At 46.5% G+C, this 13,247-nt stretch overlaps 1 protein-coding gene across 4 annotated transcripts in view; it reads right to left on the reverse strand.

Moving 5' to 3' along the window:
* Nucleotides 1-3,074: 3,074 nt before the first annotated feature.
* Fbln5 (fibulin 5) overlaps nucleotides 3,075-13,247 on the reverse strand; it is a 71,805-nt gene continuing 61,632 nt past the window's right edge. For all 4 annotated transcript variants that reach the window (XM_051196484.1, XM_051196483.1, XM_051196481.1 and 1 more), the window contains exons 10-11: nucleotides 12,421-12,616; nucleotides 3,075-4,046 (exon numbers count right to left, since the gene is read on the reverse strand). In XM_051196484.1, the coding sequence (XP_051052441.1) occupies nucleotides 3,885-4,046; nucleotides 12,421-12,616 (358 nt within the window). In that variant the 3' untranslated portion in view covers nucleotides 3,075-3,884. The remainder of the gene's footprint in view (nucleotides 4,047-12,420; nucleotides 12,617-13,247) is intronic.

A 13,247-nucleotide genomic window follows, 5' to 3' on the forward strand; every position in this document is an offset into this window, starting at 1 on the left:
CACCTTCAGGGAACTGTGTCAACGGTCGTGCCTGAGATAAGTCAGGCATCCGTGCTCAGGCCAGTCTCCAAATAAGGTCAGAAGGAGAGTAGCAAGTCGGTGCTAGGGGAAAGTAGTCTCCCCATCTTGCACCAGACTCAGAGAGTGCTGTCTGGACATGGTGCACTGCAACCTTAGTCCAGCAGGGATCCCCAACACCCACCTTTACTGAGGAGCTATTGGCGGTTGGTAGCCACTGGGGAGGGAGAAGGAGACTCGTTCTTTTTTTGAGGGTGTGGTTACTGGTAGGTTTCCCATGCTCCAGTGGATGGCCTCACACTGTGCACATATGGGCAGCTCTAATTGGACTTTGTGGGTTATCAAAACAATACAAATTTTAAAAAGACATGAAGCTGGGAGAAGGTTGTATTGGAAGAATAAGGGGGAGTCAGGAGGGGGAATGGGAGGATTATAATTCCATTCTATTCTATTCATTGTGTACATATGTTAAATTCTCAAGAGTAAGGGAAATTACATTTAAACAATGAAATAAAGTATGATATTCTCTTAGATAAAAATACCTTTTACTATTCGGATTTCATCTGGCAAGATGAGAGAAAGTATTTTGTTTTGTTTTGTTTGTCAGGCAGTCTCTTTCTGGGTGACCTTTTTTTGGCTCAGGATGAACAATTTGTGCACATTACAGTTAACACCCAACCCACAAAAATACATTTAAACCATTGAAAATGAAGCAATCGGATCCCCTTAAACATTTCACCATCTGGGCAAATAACACTCCCAGAGCCAAGACTGTTACCTAAGAAAATTTTTGAGTGTGTTACCCGAGCCTGTAAGGCAACAGGTAGGTGGATTGAGTGCCAATTAGAACGTGTTATGATTGGCACACTTCTGGGAAACTCTAAAACTGCACTTTAATGGAAAGGCTGGCTGATGTCCCCAAAGTACATTGTGAGGCCTCTCAGAACTTTAGAATTAGAAGCAACTGAATGGAAGTACTCGTCTGCGGGGAACTCAGATGGTCGGGCAGTAGGTAACATGAGGATTTGGGCCGGTATTTTGGATCTTAATTTGGTTCCCTGTTTTCATGGGCACCTTCGAGTCTCAGGGTGCGATGGAACCAGGGTTCGCTTGACAAACTCAACCTCAGCTCCAGTACTGGACCATCCCAAACAAGAGACAAGCCTGGGGAGCCCACATATATTAGGGCTCCCAAAACAGCCAATCCACCAGGTACCACATTAGACACAGTACAATGCTGGGATCCTGCTAGCAAGCCGACCCCAAGCCATGGGAGAAAAAACAATAATACCCAACTATTCCCAAGGAAGGGGTGGAACAAGCAGCCTTTTTGGGTTCTGGGAGCCTCTAGAACCATCCCCAATGTTTTGGATTTGGCCCTACAGTACACACTCTGCCCCAGGCCATTCTTCCCTTGAACTTTGAGGCCCAAGTGTATTTTAAGACAAATTGATCCCACATGCTTCATACTCATTTAAACTGAACTCATCAGGGATGTTTCGAAAGAGTGATTCAAGGGCCAAAAGGTCTTCTGAGCCTGCTTTTGTAAAGCCTCTTGGTGCTTTTTTTTTTCCTTAGAAGAAGGAAGACATATTTAGACAATGGCAACTAAAATGACAACCCTAGAGACTTGCGTCTGGTTCCAAATGTGGCTCCTTGGAAGCCAGTGGGTTCAGAAACCACAGGACAAAGTGTCTCAGCCTTCTGTGTCACAAGGAGAGTTGAGCCCATTCTGTGCTTAGCCTGGGTCAATGGTTCTGGTCCCTGCATCAGTGCCTACACTCAGCACATCTCTAACTCTGCCCTGTCCCTGACTCCTAAGTCCCCTCACAATCAGGGTCCCTTCTGGCCTTGCTCTGCAAGAGTCTCGCTGAAGGAATTTGTCTTTTTCTCCAAGCTTCCAAACTGAAGCCACTTGGATGGGTGTGATTAATGCTACCTGAGCCTGCCAGAACACTCGCTGTTGGGCATGGATGGAGTTAGTTCTAGTTAGAGAAAAAAAAAATGAACTAGGGCTGTGTCTATGGGCGAGAAGACAGGCTGGGCTGCTCAGATGAGAATGGTCATGCTTTTGCCTCTGCTGGAGAATCTGAAAACCCATGGCTTCGGTGGTGGTGCATGCCTTCAGTCCTGGGACCAGGAGGTAGAGGCAATCAAATCTCTGTATAACAGAGGCCAACCTAGTCTACATAGTGAATTTAAGGCCAATCAGGGCAATAATCTATCTTATAAACAAACAAACAAACAAACAAAACACACATATAAAATACATGTATGAATTATGCTCTAACCTGGGGCTCAGGGTACAGTTCTGGGCATCTTAGAGGCATTTAAATATATCACTAACAGGTGGGAATAGGAACCTCCATAGCCTGATCCTACAGATGTCTTTGGGTCTCAAGGAGTCCATTTTCTCCCTCTGGAGCCTACTATCCATTCCCGGGACTGGCCATGAACACAGTTAGTTGTCTAATCTGATCTCTTCTCTGGGCCTTGTGCTCCTTACCTCTGCCTGGGGAAAATCCATAGCTCCTGATCAGGGAAGATAGAAAGTTCTGGAAGAAACTGCACAGGTGCTGAAGGCAAGGTGGCCAGCACTTGGGCCTCACTAGCCCAACTCTCTCTAACAATGCATCTTCAACTCTGCTGCTTATTCTTTTTTTAACAAATTTGGATGCCCAGACCCTTCCCAGGACCAACAGCATCAGTATCTAGAGACAGGTCCTACCTAGTCAGTTTTCCTTCTACACAGGACCAAGGGCTATTCACTGTTTTACAGAGATTTGAATACATTCTTCCATTGCACTCTGTTCCCTGCCCTTAGAGAGTATTCACAGCAGAGCACATGAGAGGGCAACTATGAGAAAATTTGGGGTCAATGCTGACTCTCACTTTTCCAACACCCCTATTTCACAGTCCCCATCTCTTGCCTCACCTCTGGTCCAGCTATGGGGAAGGTTTCAGTCCCTTGGAGACCTTTCCAAGCCACAGCACAGACTTAAAACCAACCCCAAGCACTAAATTTTCCATGGTGTAAAAATTAACCAAACACAAGATTTCTTCAAATATTTAATCAGTCTGGATACCTCTGTCTTCCAACCCAGTTGGGTAAAAATCCTTAAGAAAGCATGATTAAGGGATCTTCATAAAAACTGGGCTTAGATGGAAGGAAGGTTGGGGTTGGGGGGTGGACAGAACGTAGCATATATCTGAGTTCTTTTGAAGGGACTCTACCACTTCAAAAACTCAAAATGCACATGAAAATCTTAAACAGTCATACAAATTTTAAGGCCAATTAAAACCTTCTTTTATGCTGAAAATATCAGATGTTGTTTTAAAATAGACTCTTTAAAAAAACCTTAGATCCTGCTGTGGTGTGTTTCCAGAGCCTTCTCGGCACACACACGAAGCAAACTAGCTATACCCAGCATTTCCCATGAGCCCATGGGGACTTTTGCAAAGCAGCAATGCAGCAAGAGACGGAGGAAGGAGTGGAACAGGCTGGAGCAAGCCACTCAGTCTTTGAACACAGACTCAAACCCCAGCAAACTTAATCTACTTTCTCTGGGGGAAAGAAAAGATGGAAATAAATGGAAGGCTTGAAGAGTCCCTGGCCACCTCACCTCAGGGGGCCAAGGAGAATACTTTGGGATAACTGCATCGTGGGACCTGGGAACAAGGTGTCCTTCAGAGTGACAGCTGGCAATAGTACAGGGAGGGGTCAGGATGCTGGGATGATGCCCCAGGGAGATATTCAGCAGGAAAGGTGCAATGTCGGTCTCGCTCCCATTCTCCTGGTTTCCTCTCTCCTCCTGTCCCTTGGTGCTAGTGAAAGGCAGTGAGTGCCAGAGGCCTTAGCTGGAGGCTCAGAATGGGTACTGTGACACATATATCCGCAGTCGGATCACAGAGCTGCCTCTGAAGTTGATGACAGTGTTGACAGTGATCATCTCCAAGTCCAGCTGGATGTCCCGAGGCCCTTTGATGGGGCGTGTCATCACCAGGGTAGCGCTGATAGGCCCTGTTTGCTGTGGACAGAACCAGGGGGCATGGGTTAAAAAGGAGATGGCGTTAGCACAAGGGATGGCTGGGGGAGTAGCAGCCTCGGCTAGGATGCTCAGGCTAGCCTGCTCTAGTGTCACCATGACCATGGTGTCACCCATTGCCTCAGTGGAGCAGAGCTCTTTCCAAACTTTGCCCACTCTTTACCTGAAAGGTCATTCCTGCAGCAAGCTTCCTCTGATTCCCTAGTCTAAGTCAGATAGATCCCCCTACCCCATCCTGCAGACCCTTCAACTTCGCACACAAAAGAAAGGATGTATTATTGTATATAATTGTGTATGCCACACCCTTGGTCCATGTCTGCTGTCAAGGTCCCTTCTAGACAGTGAAAACATCCCCATGACATACCATGGAACCATTGTTTAGAAAAATGTCTGCCATATCTGTGGGCTCTCATCCTAGCATTCAACCAACAGGGAAAAAATCCTACACTTTTACTGAGCATGTGCAGACCTATTCCTTATTGGTGTTCCCTAAGTGAGACAGTCTAACAACTACTTGCACAGCAGTAACATTAGTAATTTCCAAATGAATGACATCACCTGAGATATTTAAACAACATGATGATGGTGGTGGTAGTGGTGGTGATGATGGTGATTAATGATTCCATTTCAGGATTTTCTAATTACTGTGGTGGCTTAAATGAGACTGTCTCCATACGCTCATACATTTGAATGTGTGGTCCTCAGTTGGTAGAACTGTCTGGGAAGGATTAGGAGGTGTGGCTTGTTGGAGGAGGTGCGTCATTGGGAGTAGACTTCGAGAGCTCAAAAGCCACTGCATACCCAGTTAGTTCTCTCGGCCTCATAGCTGTGGATCAAGATGTGAGCTCTCAGCGACTGCTCCAGCACCAGCTTGCCTGCCTGCTATTGTCATGCTCCCCACCACGATGATCATGGACTCTATCTGCAACTGTGAGCCCTAAATTAAACACCTTTTTTTTTTTTTTTAATAAGTTGCCTTGGTTATGGTGTCTTATCCCAACAATAAAAAAAATAATAATGAAGACAAGAACTTTTTAGGAAAAGTGAAATTTGTTAAAAAGCCAACCTCTGGGCACCCTGTAGTCTCCCCCAAAGCCACTCATCTGTGACCATATCAATGAGATGCTAATAAGTCATGTGAACTTTACTCTAGCACAAAACCTTTCTAGGACTTTCAAAGTGGCACACAGAGAGGATGCTAGCATCAATTGGGTACCAAGTAGGGGCATATGCCCCCTGTCTCTTTTTAATATATGTCTACTTATTCCATTCCCATAAGACCTTCAGAGGCCTTGGATTAGCACATTGAGGTATACAGAAATAGTCAGTGGACTCCTAGGCTCTACCCAAGATCTATTGAGCCACAGTCTGCAGCTTAACAGGGTCCAGGGTGATTGATGGATGCATGACCAATTAAATAGTGCTGACCTAAAAGCAATGGATCCTGGGGGGTGGGGATAGTCTTACATAAGGACTATCCTAAAGGTATCTCTCGTTATTCCATCCAATAAACAAGCAAACTGGGACCTACTGGGTTAAATCATTGCTTGGGGTCATCCAGGAGTAGAACTAGGAACTTTCATTTGGATTTTCTACCTGCCTGCAAACCTCTTTTCAATATTCAACAATTATCAGAAGAGACTATGGGCTTTGAGTCTTCTCCCCAGTAATGACCTAAATAGACGTTCCCAGGGCCAGTGAAACAGACAGACAGATGTCTGCAGAGGAAATAGCACAGGGGAGAATATGGACAGGCTGGATAATAACTTCCCAGAAGCTGCAGTACCCAGAAAATAAAAGAACAACCTCCACAAAATCAAGGAACTTGACCCGGATAAAATCATATCAGGCATTTACTTTGCCTCCCCATAAAGTTTGGCCCCTCCTCCAAGAACGGCCACCCATATGACAGGTGGGGCTAGCAGACAGGTGCGGGGCCAAGCACTAGACCTGCCTGGTCCATCCAGGTGTCAGCAGTTACAGCCACGCAGTTTCCTCCTGGCACTGGCTTTCTGTATTTGCGTCAGCACCACGTAATCAGTACTTCCTTGTCCAGACTTCCTTCTTAGCTCTTTCAAAACCCCGGAGGCCGGTGCCAGGGCTTCAGCAGGGACAGCCATGCAGGGAACGGCCACAGCCTCCATGCATTCGTTCGTTTTGTCAGTTTTCACTGTCTGCTTAACTCTGAAGGTGGACTGTGAGGAGAGTAGTTTGCAGAGCTGTGCGTCTGAATGGGAAGCGGTGCAAAGAGAAGCTGAGGGGCTATTCCTTTGAGCGATATCCTGCGTGTCTGAAGTAGTGCTAGACCCTCCATCTAGAGTCCAGATTCTGGCTGGGCCAGAGCCTTTGAACTCTGGAAAAGGTTTGCCCACAGCACCTGGGAATACTCAAGTAACAGCCAGGAGTGAGGACAGCTACTTCCCCGCCAAATTCAACTTTTCAGGCATTACTGAAACACCCACCCTAAGACTCCTGGTCATTAATGGCTTTGATAACCACGATTCAAAACAACAGTGATAAGGCTGGGGACACATCTCAGAGATGGAGCACCTGCCTAGTGTGTATGAGGCCATGGGTTTGATCCCTAAGATCTTACACACCCCAAAATGATGGCCATATGAGGTCAGGCTCAACTTAACCCTGTAAATAGGCTGAGGACTATGGCCCTTATGACCCATAAGGTCATAAGACTAGTAGAATGCTAGAAGAACTGGCTCTAAAAGACTTGTTTTCAATCACCGGGTTCCTGTCTCTCCATTTTCTACCATCGCACAGCATGGATTTGGCTTTGTTAGTTGGTTCCCCATGTCTACCTCAGGGTTTGTGCTTAGACAGAAGCCATATCTGTTTGTGTCTGAATTCAGTGCCCAGCACAAATCTGCGTGCTGGGTGAATGATGGAGGAAAGCTGGCGGAACTGACCCAAAGGAGGGTGAGTTACATTCAGCCCACCGGGTCCCTGTCGCCGTGAGTGAAACATAATTGGGCACAGTCTAAACTCTATGATCTTCTCTTTCTTCTAGTTCTAGCTGTGTCTCCAAGCCCCCTGATAAAAGCCAATCCAGGTCTCTGTGCAGAGCTCCAGTCTGTGCAGTGCTCACGGGGTTTGTGAAAGAGCCTGTACAGATGCATGTGTGTGCATCCCCGTGTATGTGCTTGTAACATGTGTAATGTGTGTTTGTATGTGTCTGTGAACAAGTATATATGTGCTTGCATGTAGATGTGTGTGAGCATGTGTGATTGGAGAGGTAGATATATGGCTTGTCTGCTGGCTGAGACTCTACTACTCCCAAGTGCTTCTAATTTAAAAAAAAAAAAAAAAAACAACGAACCTTGGGTTAGTAGAACCTGAATGGCCACATGATGCTCCAGCCCCTGGATAGCATTCCCTACTTTTACAAAACTTGGGAGGTTGTGGCTTCCTTACAATTGTGATAGCAGTAGCAGTGGCAATAGCAGTGCATATACAATAATTATAGTTATTGAATGCTTTCTATTGCTACCTGATGCTCTTCTGGGACCCTAACATGGGAAGAGTAAGTCAAAATATTCCACATACCAGAGAGGAACGTGCAGGTCCTGAGTAAGGGCTGCCTGTCAGGTTGCAGGGGCACCCTGCCATCCTCACCAATGGAAATCCATGGGGAACATAGGGCCATAAATAAAGTCTTGATATGGCAAGTGGCCAACCAGAGACCCTATTGCCCATAATGGGAAATGGTCAGCGGGACACCCCCAGTCAAACAGAGATTTTTTTTTAATTCAGCGTGATGTAGCAAGAGTTTGAGTGTCTGTCCCTGTAAAGGGCCTGGCTCCTGGCTACAGTGATTAGGATATTAGGAGAACCCTGGTTGTCCATCTCACCCATTGCATGACATATGTAGCCTACCCCTAACCCTGAAAGGTCCGAAAAGCACTGCTATCCTTGCTGAAAAAGCCTGTGAAGACAGCAGCACCAGGGTCAGCAAAGAACGAGATTGGAGGTTGTGATTTGCACACAAGGCAGCCGAGACTTCGGCGAGAGAGAATGGGACAGTAGAATAGTGGCCATCGACTCTTCCTGGCTGTGATGCCACCTAAGGATATACAGGTTTGAGGCAGCAGTGCTCACACCCTTCCACCCTGCACGTTTGACAAAAAGTCATTCCGTGAGCTAATCCTAGAGTAAACATTAGAATCTCTAAAGATCAGGGAGTTGAGACGCAGAGCAGTTAGATAACATGCCCAAGATCTCAGGGCTGGAGGGAACTGGAGAAGCCCAAGAAACAGGACTCAGCCCGGCCACAATAACACAAGTGAGTGGCCCCTGGGGAGGGCCCTGAGCTCTGGACAGCCTGGTGCTCAGAGGCCCATCTCGTCCTACTAGCTCCAGTGTCCTGTCCTCAAACCCTGTGGCTTCCCCGAGTTCACCCCAAACCTTTGTCTGATCCCGGGTGCGGTCTTGGAGACCTTGGCTACCTCCTCCATCCTTCAGTTACTTTGGTCAGTTTTATTGCAGGCCTATGTCCCTTTGTTCCTTCGATGTCTCCTCTGAATAAAACCACTAAAGATTGCAGGTCCTCCTTAGCTTTCTCAGAGAGAGACAAGCTATGTGGCACTTTGAGCTCAGTGTCCAGTGTTCCTTAGCTGCTATGACAGTCTGGGCCAGGGGAAGTTCTAAGGAATGAGGTCTCCCTCCTGTCCACTCCATCTATAGAACAAACACCATTTCTCACAACCTGAGCACCTCTCAGGCTCATCACCAGAATGTCTGTGGGGTCTGGGGGATCCTACTGGGAGGTGTTCAGCAGAGTGACCCTTTGCCTAGACTCGGTAGCCTCTACAGAACTCCTTCCCTATCTGGAGCTGGGGGAGAACTGAGGCAAGAAAAATCAATGATGGAGTTTTAAATCCCCACAAGGCATCTCTTCACCCCACAATTGGGACTCCTGTGTCTCCAGATGAAGGACACTGGTGGCTGGGCTTACCTTGAGAGGACAGTCAGCCCACCAAGACCTGGCAGGAGCAAGTATATGACAGACACCAGTGCTTATGAGCTCAAGGAAAGAACACACACACACACACACACACACACACACACACACACGCATGCACGCGCACACACACGTACGTACACGCAAGCACGCGCACACACACACGTGTGTGCACACACATGCGTACATACACACACGGATGCCCATACATACATGCACTCACACACACATGTACACATGCACTCATGTACACACATGCATGCACACACATGTACGCACGCACACACACACACATGTATACACAGCACTCCATCTCTTTCCTCTTTCTGAAGATCCCCCACTACTCATGCCAACTTCTCTCCAAGCCTTTGATCTTTGTGCTTTAGTATAGGCCAGCTCTAAACCAGTTCCACAAGTCAGGTAGTCACACATGACCTGATTCTGTTAGGCTATCACTGATAGCAGATAATGTTAATGAGAATACACTGGTCCCTGAGATTGATAGCCCCAGAGGCAAGGACTGAAAGATTCTGTCAAGGGGCAGGGGAATGGCATGCAGTACAGAGATAAAGCTCTGTTACAGGTCAAGTGGGTAAAATGCCCCCTGATCCATCCTTCTGAGTATAACTCCCTATAGTGACTTTGGAGGACCACATTCAGGCTCCTGTGTGTTCAGTGGGCCCAATTGTGATCCTAGAGACAGCTAGGTCCCAATCCTGGTAAAGTGTAAATATTGTAAGAAAAAAAAGGGAGGGTTGAAGATGAGATGAAGGGTCTGAACCCAGGGAAATGGGTGTCCGAGGTCAAATCCCAAGAGTCTCTGTGAGAGCGTGGCAAGGGGCACTCCAGCCATACGCAGAAGAGGTGGCAGGCAGAAAAATATGTAAATGAAACTGGAGTGATGTGGCCACAGTCAGGATGTGTTGGCTAGTTTTATGTCAACATGACACAAGCAAGAATCATTGAAGAGGAGGGTGCCTCAACTGAGAAAATTAAGCTGTAGACAAACCTGTAGGGAATTTTCTTAGTTGGTGATTTATGGATAAGGGCCAAATCCATTATGGGTGATGCCATCCCTGGGCAGATGGTCCTGGGTTCTATAAGAAAGCAGGCTGAGTAAGCCATTAGGTGCAAGCCTGTAAGCAGCACCCTCCACAGCCTCTGCATCAGTGCCTGCCTTTAGGCTCCTACCCTGTTTTGAGTTCCTGTCCTGACTTCCTTCATTGATGGACTATGATGTGGAAGTGTAATCCAAATAAATCCTTTCCTCTTGCTTTGGTCATGATGTTTCATTGCAGCAATAGAAACCCTAGCTGATACACAGGACACGTGGCAACCACCAGAAGCCAGAAGACAATGGGAATGCTTGTCCTTTAGATGGGACATACAGCCCTGGAATGCTTTGGTGTGGACATACAGAAATAATTTCAGACACTTTGGCATCCAAAACTATGAAGAAATACATTTCTGTTGCTTAAAACCACCAGGCTTGTGGTCGTTTGCTACAACAGCCACAATAATGAGCATCCTGGGCCCTTCTGACTGTTGTGTGTGCATTCGTGTATATGTATAAGTATGTACATCAAGTGTTTTCTCTCTCGATAGCGCTTGCTCTCTCTCTCTCTCTCCCTCTCTCCCTCTCCCTCTCTCTCTCTCGACAAGGTCTCACTATAGCCCTGGCTGGTCTGGAACTTGCTATGTAGACCAGGCTAGCCTGAACTCACAAAGATCCTCCTGCCTTTGTCTCCACTGTGCTGAGTTCCAGGATTAAAGGTATTTTCTACCAAGACTTGTTCCACTTATTTTTTGAGATAGGGTCTCCCTCACTGAGCCAGAAACTCACCAGTTCAGCTTGGTAAATCCCAGGAATCCCCCTGTCTCCACCTCCCAGCATTGGGATCTCAGGCACACATTGCCCTGGTTTTACCATCTGGAACAGGTCATCTAGAGATGAAGCTCTAGAACCTTCCCCCTAGACAAGTGCCTACATGCATGACACAATATGACAGAGAGGGTTCTAGTCCAGTGGTCTGTAAGGAGGTAAGCACTCCAGGGTCTGAAGAGATGAGAGTTCAGTCATATACATGGCATGGTACCAAATGTACGCACATGCCATGATGTTAAATGTACATACATGGTGTGATACTAAAGGCACATACACACCATGGTCCTAAACATATATGCACAGCATGGTATTGAAAGTATGTGATTTACTTTAAAGAGTAAGCACATTTTAGGATGTGTGCTATAACACTTTCCATTGGTGTGACTAAGTCAGTCGAACTTTCTGGTGTTCCGTATCTGAGCTATTCTGTGCCACAGCTGTAGGTGCTAAACCGTACTCAAAATGTACTGAAAGCCTGGAAAGAGATTTTTATTTCATTTTAATTTCTTGAGATTTTAAAAGTGTCAGTGTCTACTGTGTAGGCAAATTCAGTAGAGTCCACATCTGAAAACTATTCTTGTTTTTGTTTGGGTTTTTGTTTTGTTTTGTTTTTTGTTTTTTCTAGCATGTAAGTGCTATGACTGAGGGTTTGGGTGCTCTCTTTATTTGGTTTTCTAAGGCACGGTTCCTCTGTATAACCACCCTTCCTATCCTGGAACTCACTCTATAGACTAGACTGACCTCAAACTCACAGACATCCACCTGCTTCTGTCTCTTGAGTGCTGGGATTAAAGATGTGTACCATTATGTCTGGCTGAATGTGTAAGCAAAGATGTGGAATCTCTCCCATAGTTTTCAAATTAAGACTGTATCATGGCCAAACTTCTCATTTTCTAGAAGGGGCTCCTGAGACATGAAAGAAAAACACCTTCCACAAGACCATGCAGAAAGCAATAGAAGAGACACCGTGAGCCCTGGAGTCCTACCTCTCCTCTCCTCTCCTCTCCTCTCCCCTCCCCTCTCCTCCCCTCCCCTCTTTTCTCCTGTTCTTTCCACACTTGCTCCTCTGATCTACATTCTTACCATGAAACATGATTATAGACTATACCACACAAGGCTGTTACTAAAGCTAGAAATCATGGCCAGGCTGTGTTTGTGCTCATCTTTAACCCCAGCACTTGAGAGGCAGAGGCAGAGGCAGGTGTATCTCTGGGAGTTCCAGGCCAGCCTGGTCTACAAATCAAGTTCCAGGACAGCCAGGGCTGTTACACAGAGAAACCCTGTCTCAGAAAAAAAAAAAAAAAAAAAAAAAAAAAAAAAAAAAAGATTAGAAACCACTAGGCATCGAGTGATAGTGGAAGAAAGTGAAGAGTAATAGAATGAAGACAGTTAACATTGGCCTCTGGCCTTGACTTGCACACGCACACACCAAGAGTGGCCTCTGCTAAAGATGACGGCCATTGTTAAAGGTGGCAGGCACAGCTCACACTTCCTCTTACCCGCATGTAGAACTCCCGACCCTCATTGCCAGATTTGATCTGGAAAATATAATAAGCGCCAGGGTAGCGGGTTGTTGCTTGCATCTGGAAGATGTCAGCAGGAACAGAGCGTCCTGATACTACGTCCATGTCCCGAAACAAGATGGTAAAGGGCTGGTCTCTGCAGCCAGTGTTCTCAGCAGGACACATACAGCGGCTGGTAGGAGAGAGATCTTGTGAGTCCTCAGAAAACCCTTTTCAGGCACTGGCCATGCCTACTTCCCCACTTTAAAAACCAGAAACGATGCCAAGTCACTCTCACCACCCACTGGAGTATCTGAAGAACATCTCTGTTCTCATTCTAATCTGAAGGCTCCCTAGAATGTAGATGAGCTCCACCTCCTAGACAGTAGCCTTCCAGGCTGGTATCAGAAACTATGGCTACTAAAGGATTTAATTGGATCTCTGGTCACTGGAACACTGGGACATTCTCCAGTGTCTAGATACACTTCACATGTGTCCTGTTTCTAGACATGCACTGATGGCCATAGAGCCCTCACTCCCCAGTCAAGGACACTCAAGAAAATTTAAAGTGGAGGCTGGACAGATGTCAGCAGTTAAGAGCACTGGTTGCTTCTCCAGAGGACCCAGGTTCAATTCCCAGCACCCTCATGGCAGCTCACAACTATCTGTACTCCATTCCCAGACATGGCAGCTCACAACGGTCTATAACTCACTCCCAGGGTGATCCAATGCTCTCTTCTGGCTTCTTCGGGCACCAAGCATACATATAGTGAATGGACACACATGCAGACAAAACACCCTTACATATTTAAAATGTTTAAAGA

Source organism: Phodopus roborovskii, unplaced genomic scaffold (genome assembly GCF_943737965.1).
Source record: "Phodopus roborovskii unplaced genomic scaffold, PHOROB, whole genome shotgun sequence".
Classification (NCBI taxonomy): Eukaryota; Metazoa; Chordata; class Mammalia; order Rodentia; family Cricetidae; genus Phodopus; species Phodopus roborovskii.